General features: G+C 37.5%; 1 protein-coding gene across 1 annotated transcript; it reads left to right on the top strand.

The window, feature by feature from the left end:
• The first annotated feature begins 8,702 nt into the window (after positions 1-8,702).
• Positions 8,703-10,289, top strand: LOC112284238 (uncharacterized). Its single transcript, XM_024523877.3, has one exon. It carries the CDS (start codon positions 9,178-9,180, stop codon positions 10,162-10,164), a length of 987 nt encoding a protein of 328 aa, XP_024379645.1. The 5' UTR covers positions 8,703-9,177; the 3' UTR covers positions 10,165-10,289.
• Positions 10,290-11,181: the final 892 nt, after the last annotated feature.

The following is an 11,181-nucleotide window of genomic DNA, read 5'->3' as shown; positions in this document are numbered from 1 at the left end:
TGAACAAACATCACAAGAAAGGACAAATTCCTTCACATCCTTCCACATTTGGGGCCACCAAAAATCTCGTGAAATGAGATCCAAAGTCTTGTTGAATCCAAAATGTCCCGCAGCTAGAAAGTCGTGGCGAGATTGAAGTACTCGGAGTCGAGTTGGTCCTTTCGGGATATACAACCGCTCCTCAAAATACAGAAGATCTCCCTCCACCTTAAACTTGTCATTATCGACACGTTGTTTGATGTCAAGAGCTATAGAATCCTCAATGGTCGCAGTACGTACCTCGCTGAGGAAGCCGTCATCGATAGTTGCAACAGTAGCAAAAATCCTGAATTTTTCTGGTTTCAACAATGTTGTACATTGTTGATCAAACGCTGCTTCTCCAGCCTTTGGCGCAAGATACGATCTCCTCGATAATGCGTCAGATAATCCTTGCTGTTTTCCAGGGCGGTAGGTGATAATAAAGTCAAATCGTGATAGAGACATATTCCATCGAGCTTGACGACGATTCAAAATTCGAGCTGTCATGAAGTACTCCAAATTCTTGTGGTCCGTATAAACAGTCACTGGATGTGCAGCTCCTTCGAGGAAGTGACGCCACTCTTGGAAGGCATCCACTATAGCAAGCAGCTCTTTGTCGTGGATCTCGTAGTTGATCTCACCAGCAGAGAACTTTTGTGAATAGAACGCAACTGGGTGAAGCTTGTTGTCTATGCCCATCTGTGAAAGCACAGCTCCCAAAGCAAAATCTGAAGCATCGGTCTCTAAATAGAAAGCCTTTGCAAAGTTAGGGTGTACCAAGATTGGAGCCGTAGTGAATGCCGTCTTGAGATCTTGAAATACTTTTGCTGCTTGTGATCCCCATTCGAGCTTGTCTTTGCTTGTTAGACGCGTGAGTGGTGCAGCAACTTGAGAATAATTCTTGATGAAGATCCGATAGAAGTTAGCAAATCCAAGAAAACATTGAACATCTCTAACCGTCTTCGGAACTTCCCAAGATATAATTGCTTCTACCTTTTTTGGATCCATCTTCAAGCCCTCTGTAGTCGCAATGAAGCCCAAAAATTCCATCTCATTCTGGTGAAATTGACACTTCTCCAACTTGGCGTAGAGTCCTCGTTCGCGTAGTTTTTCAAGAACCAAACAAACGTGCTTCTCATGTTCTTCTTCATTCTTGGAAAATATCAAAATATCATCCAGATAGATGACAACAAAGTCATCGAGGTACTCCCGAAAGATGTCGTTCATCATATGCTGAAAGACCGCTAGAGCATTGGTAAGACCAAAAGGCATGACATTGTACTCAAAATGGCCATACCTTGTACGAAAGGTTGTCTTCCATTCATCTCCTTCTTTGATTCGCACAAGGTTGTAGGCTCCTCTTAAATCAATCTTTGTAAAAATCCTTGCACGTCCAAGTTGATCTAAGAGGCCGGAGATCAAAGGTAAGGGATAGCGATTTTTCTTGGTCACCTTGTTGAGTCCTCGGTAGTCCACGCACATCCGCAGTGAGCCATCCTTTTTCTTCACGAATAGGATTGGTGCTCCAGCTGGCGACTTTGAATGTCGAATAAAATTCTTGGCTAGATTCTCATCGATGTACTTCCGCAATTCTGCCAACTCCGTCTGCGATAGGTTGTATATTGGACCAAAAGGTGGTTGTGCTCCTTCCTCTAAGTCTATGGCGCAATCATATGGTCGATGTTCCGGCAGTATATCGGCGTTCTTCTTCTGAAACACGTCTTCAAAATCCCTATATTGCTCTGGTATATTCGATGTTGAGATATTCTCGCCGCTAGTTGGAGCTGCATAAATGACAAATGGTGCGCCTTCCTTGGACGATCTTAGGAATGCTCTCGCTCCAATAAACATAGATTTCTTCATGTAGGTTCTACCAACAGGTTTATTATTATTTTTTTCAGGAAATGTTATCCTTCGTAGCCTCCAATCAATGGACGGATTATGATCTTCTAACCAAGAAAGACCAAGGATAACAGGGCTTGATGGAGTTCTAATAATATTAAAAATAACGTGACTACTATGGTCCTTAAACACCACTTCTATAGGTTCTGATTTGTGGGTAACGTTGCCTGACAATAAGGGTCGTCCATCTATCACCTCTACGTGAACAGGTTTGGACTTCTGTACTAAACGGATCTTGTGGCGTTTAGCAAACTCTTCATCTAAAAAACAAGTAGATGCCCCCGAATCCAATAAAGCTAAAGTTTTTTGTTTTTGAGGGCCTAAAAACAAAGGAATTGTAAAACAACGGGCAGGTTGGACAGAGAAGGAGGAACCTGATTGTTGTCGTGATATTAGATTGTCCAGCCGCATGGTTCCTACTGTGGCTGGGCGTCGTCGTTTTCCGGAATCATCGCACTTTTAGTCTTGACAGGGTGCCAAATTTGCTTCTTGAGGCAATTTCCAACCTTGTGACCTTCTTCTCCACAGTACAAACATAACCCTTCCTCCATACGCCGTTTCTTCTCTGTTGGAGTAAGAGATCGGACACGCGCCGTGTCGATTTGCATGTTTGTTGCCTCCGAATGTGAATTTAAGCTATTTGCAGACATAGTCACGTCGTAACGAGTCATTTGGTGTCTTGGACGTTGGTCTTGGCGACGCTGGAATAGGCGGTTGTCACACTTTACAGCTTGGCTAATAGCTTCGTTGAGCGTTTGAGGATCAGGAAGAGATAACAGCAAGTCCTTCACATCATCCTTCAAGCCCCAATAAAACTGACTCACCAACGCCTCTTCACCCCAATTAATGTCACTTGCGAATTGTCTGAAATCCGAGGCATAGACTGATGCAGAGCGTGTTCCTTGTCGTAGCGATCGGATCTTTGTTGTAGCCCATCGAACTTTATCATGCTCGCCAAATGCTTCTGCAAACGCCTCGAAGAACGTATCAAAGTTGCTCAGGATTGGCGATCGCTTCTCGAATAAGGGAATAAACCAAGACAGAGCTTGTGCTGTAAGCAAGGTTCCAACAAGCCCAACACGCGCTTCCTCCGTCGGATAACGTTCGGGCTGTAAAATTGTTATCAACCTGATTTGGTTGACAAAACCTCGAAACTTGGAACGAGTTCCATCAAACTTATCCGGAAGACTAACTCGAGGCTCCTTTCGTTGTAGGACTACTCGATCTTGTTGAAATGGAAGTAGAACTGCTTCTTCTGGCGCAGAAGTTTGAGGCTGATATGCTTTAGATGGCGCTATCCCAGATGCTCCATTGTTATGGAGTCCTACCATGACTCCTTCGATCTCTGTTGTCCTATGTGACAACGAGGCAAGAGCATTTATAATGGCGTCTAGTTTGGATTCCAAACTTTCAGCCATTTTAACGTCTTAACCTTCGGCTAACCTTCAGAAAGAAGAAAAAAGAGTTTTGACAAGAGGACAATATTGGTTCAGAGGAGAGTACTCCGCAACCTCTAAAACGCCTTAAGACTCCAAGATGAGGGGTAATCCACTCTCTCCAAGAAGAATAAGGCTCCAATATTGAGAAAGAAGAGATATCAGTTTAGAGGAGGGTAATCCGCAACCTCTAAAACACTAGCACAGCTTCAAGAAGAGGGGTAATCCACTCTCTAACAAGAAAGAACTAGCTCTGATACCAGTGAAAATGCAGTCTCGACAAACTGTCACGGACACAAAATACAGACTTGAAATCTAACAAGAAGTTCAAGAAGAAGTGACAGAACTAGATTAAACAGATGAGTACAAGAACAACACCAGAAAGGTGAGCTAGAACTCCAAGAGATGTGTTGTCGAGACTGAAGAACCCTTCAGCCTCGACTCCTATATATACTACTGAATAGGAAGCTTCTTGAGCTACTTCCGCTAACTAGGACGCTTCTCCAACAACTTCTACTAATTAGGAAACTTCTCGAGCAACTTCCTAGAATCTATCAGAATATTCTAGAATCTTCTAAGAATATTCTAGAACCTTCTAGGAGAATCTTTAGGGAATATTCTAAAAATCTTCTAAAACCTTCTAAAGGAATCTTTAGAGAATCTTTAGAGAATATTCTAAAAGAATATTCGAAGAATCTTCCAATGTATGTCCATGACAATTGGTGCCTTAATTACTCCCTTTGCTATCAAAATCCTTCTTTAATTCTTTTTTTTATAAGATTTACATAATTTATGCTCTAAACACTAAATAAAAGAAACAAAATAAATTTCTAAAGGTCACCAATGTTTAATAAAGGTGACTCTAAATATTTAGAAGTTACTATCAACCAAAATCAATCTTAAAAGCCACTATCAAAAGGAAATTAAAGTTATATAAATTCAATAGTAATCCTTTTAAATAACCTCTTTTCAAGGTAATAATCAAATTATATTCTACAACCAACTAAAATCTACTAACACGGCTCTCACCATGTTACTTAATAAATTATATATTAAGTACATAATTACATTATTTTCATATAGTAGCCAAATTATAATACGACAATGTGTCTCTTGTTGAGCCGTAAAAGATAGTGAATATCTTGGAAAGAAGACAAATACTACCTCCTCCTATACAAGTAGATGATAATCAAGAATTTGAGGTGGAAGAAGTGTTAGATTCAAGGCGGCAATAAAATAGGTTGAAATATCTTGTTCATTAGTATGGATATGATATTAGTGAATACATATGGGAGCCATCAAAGAATCTTATAAATATAGCAATGAAAGTTGAAGACTTTCATCAATGATATCCATCAATACCAAGATAAAGAATAGCAAATATTTGCTATAAAAGAAAGAAGATCAAAGAAAAATTACATTCTACTTTCTATCTTTCATTATAGCTTCTGTGTATTTGTGATATTGAAGAGAAGTACCAACAACCAACAGATTCAATTCAAGAGCTTTCATTTGCAAACTTACCAAATAAGACATTGTAATTGTCACAACCTTCAAAATAACAAAATTGAGATAAAGATCTTCAAGAACGACATATCTTTCCTCAAATAGATGGCAAGATATAACATGTTTGTATCATGATCTTAGAAGAGACTCCCGATGTTAAGTGATTTTATTAGACATAGGAATAACTCTTGACAATGTTCCAAATGTTTTATTTAAATGAAGTGATGAAGGCCTCAACAATGACCAAATAAGAAGGTGGTCTTCTCGCCTTGATATGGAACACTTAGATGGTTGAAAGGACCTATCAACCATCTTCAAAGAAAACAAAGATCAGAGTATATAACAAATAAAATTCGTCGCATCTTGGACTTCCTCAACATATGAAAATTACTCTTAAAGGAACTCGTCTCTAAAAGGAGGGGCAATATCACAAACACATACATTAATTCCAATAATTACTTATATGATTAGATAGAAATAGGTAAATATAGATTAATTCCATAAAGTCTTCTAGATGCGATTTTGACTTTAGATGTATTTGTAGGTTAGAAATTTGACTAACAAGCTAACCATGTATTGGTAGCTTGTGGAACATGTTATCTCCATATAGTAGCTTGTGGAACATTATGTGGTGCATACATAGATAACTTGCTTTGCAAGTTAAGACATGTGACTAGCAAAGTCAAGACATGTTGGAGGTTTTATAGGACATTCCCACATAGTTCTTAGTTAGATAGTATATATGGAGGCAAGAATGAGGCCTTCTTCACTCTTGTCAATGAATTTCTAGTCTTAGTCTTGTTTCAAGACTTTTTTAGTCTTCTTGTTTTTGGCAATAACCATTCTAGTTAATATTACATCACCTTTTGAGTGACTTTCTAGTTCTTTTCAATGATCAAAGAGTGTATTGAGGATTCTCTTTCTTTGAGATTTATATCCTTGATAGCAAGTTTATATTAAAATAATTAGAACTTCAAGAAGTCTATAGAATTGATGATGTAAAGTCTTTGCTTGAGAACAAAAATTGAAAGATTGAACAAATGATTATATAGCTTTGTATATTTGAGGTCACTGAATTTTTCTTGAAATAAGCTCTAAAGTTTTATTATAACTAAAATATTTTAATATTAAAATTTTATATTATTCTTAAAGTATACTTAATTGTGTTTAAAGTTCATATAATTATACTTGACCTTCTAAAATACATGTAGATGTCTTTTAAAATAGAAAAAATTGTCTTTGATATTAGATTCTTAAGAATGACTTTAAAGTTTTCTATTAATATCTAAAATAGGAGGGTTTTATTTTTACAAACTTGAAGAAATTACATTAAAAAAGCAATATCAATTGAAAATTTTAACTTAATAATTCATAGATGCAATTGCACAATTTAATTTAAATGTGATAGATTTCAAAAGCATAATTTATTAATAATACATATTTAATATTATATATAACTTAACATTGTAGTATTTTATTCGTGATTAAATTATTTTATTCTAAAATATTAAAATTTTAAAAAATAATAATAATTAATTTTATACTTAATGTCTAATAGTTTAATTTATTTAATTTAAATATTAAAAAATAAAAATAATATATTTATACATATATATGTATATATGTATATATGTATATATGTATATATATATATATGTATATGTATATATGTATATATATATATGTATATATATATATGTATATGTATATATGTATATATGTATATATGTATATATATATATATGCATATATTTATTTTATGATATATTTAAATATATTTTTATAATAACCAATATACATTTGATTTTTAAATATAGTTAATTTGATTTTAAACAAAAATATTAGATATTTTTATTGATTTTAAAAATTCAATGTTAAAAATGTCTATATTACTTACGTAAATAAAATTAAGTAGAAATAAATAGAAGTAGATTAGGTGCATTATATTTTCTTCAGTCAATATTGAAGAAGTTTCCTTAATATAAATCAGATCTACAAATACATTATAAGGCTATGTAAATTTTTGATAATAGATTACTATTCTGGAAAATCATTATAAAATCATTTTACATCTTGGGTATTTGGCTCAAAAATTGTGTGTTCTTATAAAGTTTTTTAATGATCTTCTTATTAGCTAGTATATTTAGGGGCATAATCGAGGCCATTTTTAGCCATGTCAATAGTATTTTATAAATCTAATGATGGTTTAACACTCTCTACATCATACTATACTTCATAACAACTTTTATAGTATTTCTTTTTTTCACACATATACATATATATATTAGTTTTTTTTTGTTGTATATGAATATGTTACCTTCTAAAAAGTTTTTGAAGATTTCTGTCTTTGCTACTTATTAATTTTTTTTGATGACATTAAAATGTATGATTTAAAAAACTAAAAATATTATAAAACAATTAATATTTTACATATTTTATGGAATTAATTATTTAAAATAGTTGGTATTAACGAAGACAATTCTTAATTTCTTCCAAACCATATGGTATTATTTTTAAAAAATTATAAGTTCTTAAACTAACTCACAATATTATATAAAATTAATAATAAAAATAACAATAAATATTCAAAAGGGCTTAGAAAGCAACTCCTAGTCCGTGCGCAAGTTCTGGACCTCCTCCCCCTGTGAGTAGTGCTGCCACGACTCCTTGTCCCAGAGCATGAACAAGATTTTTTTTAAAATAAGCAATAAAATAGAAACAATGATTATTTTTATGGAAGACTTCTTAACACTATATCTATATATATATATATAGATATCATTTTCAACAAGCTCTAAAAGAATTTTATTTTAAAAAATTAATGCTTTGAAATAAAATGAAAAACAATTGTAACCTATGTATAAATTATTTACTCATTTTTGTTTATTTGGGTAGTTAGTTTACTATTATTTTTGTTCATTTGGGTCGTTGCTTTATTATATGAACTTACTTTTGACTTATTTATTCCAAGATAATCAACTTTTGTTTTTATTTTGTAATATGTTTGTTATGAAACATTCCTTTATGAGTTAAAAAATCAAATTGTGTGTTAGAAGTTAATTACTTCGAAATAAGAGATGTTTTGATCAGGCATAATCAAACTTATATATAAAAATCCATGAATTATGGCTATTTGAAAATTTTGAAGTTCTTAATGTTCCCAATGAATGCTCATCTTTTCAATGCAACTACTGTTCCCTGTTAAAACAAAAAAAATGATCACACATTGAAAAATGCAACCAACATTTAACATGAACAATTGAGTTTGAGGCTTTCCACAGGCCCAAGTCCTTTTGTTATTTATTGTACCCATGTCAAGGGTGCACACCCAACTCAACTCCCTGGCTGAAAACATCTATCAATTCCTTCAGGTCTAAAAATAACTGTTAAGCTCAAGACCAATCAGCCAAATCACAGAAGAGAAAAAGGAGAAATAAATAAATAAATGAATGAATAAAATGCAAAAGAAATATTGGTCATTCTGACAAAGTAATTTGAGACACTTATTTTCCTTTTTAAAATAACCACTTCCAGATCTAAAGTAGACATTCATACGATCTAACCCGATTGAAATGTTGCACTAGTGTTTAAAAGAGGCGTAGTTTTTTCAGTAGAATAAACGATCTGAAGCATCAAACTTGGTTTGCTTCGGTGACCCGAAAACCCACTCGAAACTCTCCGATGACCGAGAGTAGCTGAGACGATGAATGACCGACATCATCTACTAGACTCTGCAACAATATTCTCAATGATTCTACTTTCGAATCGAACGCAGGGTCAGGAATGAATCGAAGTATTTCATAAGTCCCGCCCAGGTTGATATTACCCACTGATATGGCTTTTGTAGTACTAAAGGACGACGTTGTAGTGAAGACATGTGCCATCATCACCTGAGTCTTCGCCATAATTTCCTGAAGCACGCTAGCATTCTGCGGAAGTTTGAGCTCCACACCGCTAAACTAGTCCGCCCGGATAGAGCGCAACTGGTTTTAGTAAACTTGCCCATTGCTCCCTCCAAATGGGTAGCTCGGCATTACCAGCTCAGATGTATTAGGCGAAAAATTGTAGCGCCGTGCGATGGAATTAGTCCCTTGAATGCATAAAACTGGGGCACGCTCGTCTTCATTGAGCAGTCCCGCCCCGTCCCTGCTCCAGTCTTCTGTGGCTCGGAGACGCGAGCTCTCCCGCCGACATTGTTGGATCAATCGATCTGCATTGTCTGGGATCTAGAAGGTTCGGTAGGTTCTGTCACTTGTACAGGTGTTTGATCGAAGTCATTGAGACTCACGGGTGGTTTGTGTGCGGATCGGTAAAGATGGCGTACAGGATGTGTATAGCGATGTTAGTCGCTGCGACGCTGTTTGCAGGAGTGGCTTCACAGACCGGTCCAGATTGTACTGGGGCGCTCAGTTCCTTGACGCCATGTTTAGCGTATGTGTCGGGACCGGAGCTGACTCCACCACCGATGTGTTGCCAATCCATTGAATCCTTGAACATGAACGATCCCGTCTGTTTGTGTCAGGCTGTGTCGTCGCTGGACGTGTATCCCGCTGTTAACCAGACCAAGGCCTTCTCATTGCCACGAGATTGCAACGTGCAAGTAGATACTACGAGTTGTCCAGCCTTGGCTACTCCGCCAGGCTTCGGTGTCCCTCCAGGCTTCGCTGCCCCTCCCAGCTTCGATGTCCCTCCAGGCTTCGCTGCCCCTCCCAGCTTCGATGTCCCTCCAGGCTTCGCTGCCCCTCCAGGATTTGATGTTCCTCCCGGCTTCGCTGCCCCTCCAGGATTTGATGTTCCTCCCGGCTTCGCTGCCCCTCCAGGCTTTGATGTCCCTCCAGGCTTCGCTGCGCCTCCAGGCTTCGATGTTCCTCCGGGCTTCGCTGCACCTCCAGGCTTCGATGTTCCTCCGAGCTTCGCTGCTCCTCCAGGCTTTGATGTCCCTCCAGGCTTTGCTGCTCCTCCTAGTTTCGACGTGCCTCCCGGCTTCTCAGCACCACCGATGCCTGCGGTTCCTCCCACTATGTTCACCCCTCCGTTGTCACCTGCCTCATCTCCGACGTCTTCGCCCTCTGTTGATGCCCCAGAATTCGCACCGTCTTCTCCAACTGTCCCTTCAACTCCCGCAGGAGGGCCTTCTGCTGGCACGCCCCCTGTTGCTGGCAGATCTCCCCAGTCCAGTCCAGGTGGTACACCCGTGGTGGGTTCTCCCGGTCCGTCGCCTGCCGACTCCGGAGCTTCGGCTATTCAACACTCCGTAGTGTTTGGTGTGGCGGCTGCTGGATTTCTTGCTCTTGTGTTGTAAGGAGATCTCGTCCGAGGGCGATAGGGTATTCGTAGATTTCTGGTAGGTAATATGTGAGGTTGGGAACCGATTCTGCCGTAGCACATTGATTCTTTTTATGCAATAAAATGCTTGCTTTCATGCTCGATGTATGTGTCCGATCTATCTGATCTTGAATCAGGGTGTTCCCGCCTTTGTCTCAAACTGATTATCGACTTACCATTGCTGCGGAGATATCCGCGTCGAAATTGTGTACGGATTTGCTACGCTACTACACAAGCCGCAATACTAGATGCATTCGAAACGGATATCATACTGTTTCAATCTTACTGGCGCGCAATAATTAGCCCCTACCAAATGAAAAAAATATGGCTAAACGAGTAAATTGCAATAACTAACGAGGCCTGCTTGTACAGGAGAAGGCCAGGAAACTGCTATGCTAGCTTCAAAAGCCAAACCAGTAGATGCAATGGGAGAGATTTTAGTAAGCAAATCTAGTCAGTGGAAACCAACGCGGGTCACACTTTTTGTAATTTTCAATAACAAAACTTCATGACTAGCTTAAAAACATTTCTTCCGTACTTTTCCTAAAAACTTAGCTATCTATTCACATCATTTTCTTGGGTCACTGAATCCACAAGAATACTGTTAATACAGAATGTTTAAGTGATGTAATTTTCAAGGTCAACTAGTATTATCATTTTTTTCCTGTGAACTTTGAGTAGCTGTTATCCTTACAAATTATGCTCAACTAAGTTTTTAATCTTCCTTGAACCTGCTATAACGAGGCTTGTCGAAGTTTTGACAACAAATAACTCCGCCGTTTAAATTTACTTTCTCTAAATTCTATTCAGAAGAAAATGACGAGCGGTACCCTCATTTGATTCCTTGATGCATATATTTTTCAGTAACGAAGTCTTCAAATCAAAGTGTGTACGAGTTGGTACATAATTTCTGTTGTTTCAAATTACGAAACGCTTCCGGGTGATCTCTTCACCAAAACACAGATAGTGCCATGGATGTGTCAGGTGGCTAATC

Source organism: Physcomitrium patens, chromosome 7, assembly GCF_059467195.1.
Source record: "Physcomitrium patens ecotype Gransden chromosome 7, ASM5946719v1, whole genome shotgun sequence".
Taxonomy (NCBI): Eukaryota; Viridiplantae; Streptophyta; class Bryopsida; order Funariales; family Funariaceae; genus Physcomitrium; species Physcomitrium patens.
Note: the sequence above shows the minus strand (reverse complement) of the source record. Positions and strands in the feature narration are given on the sequence as shown.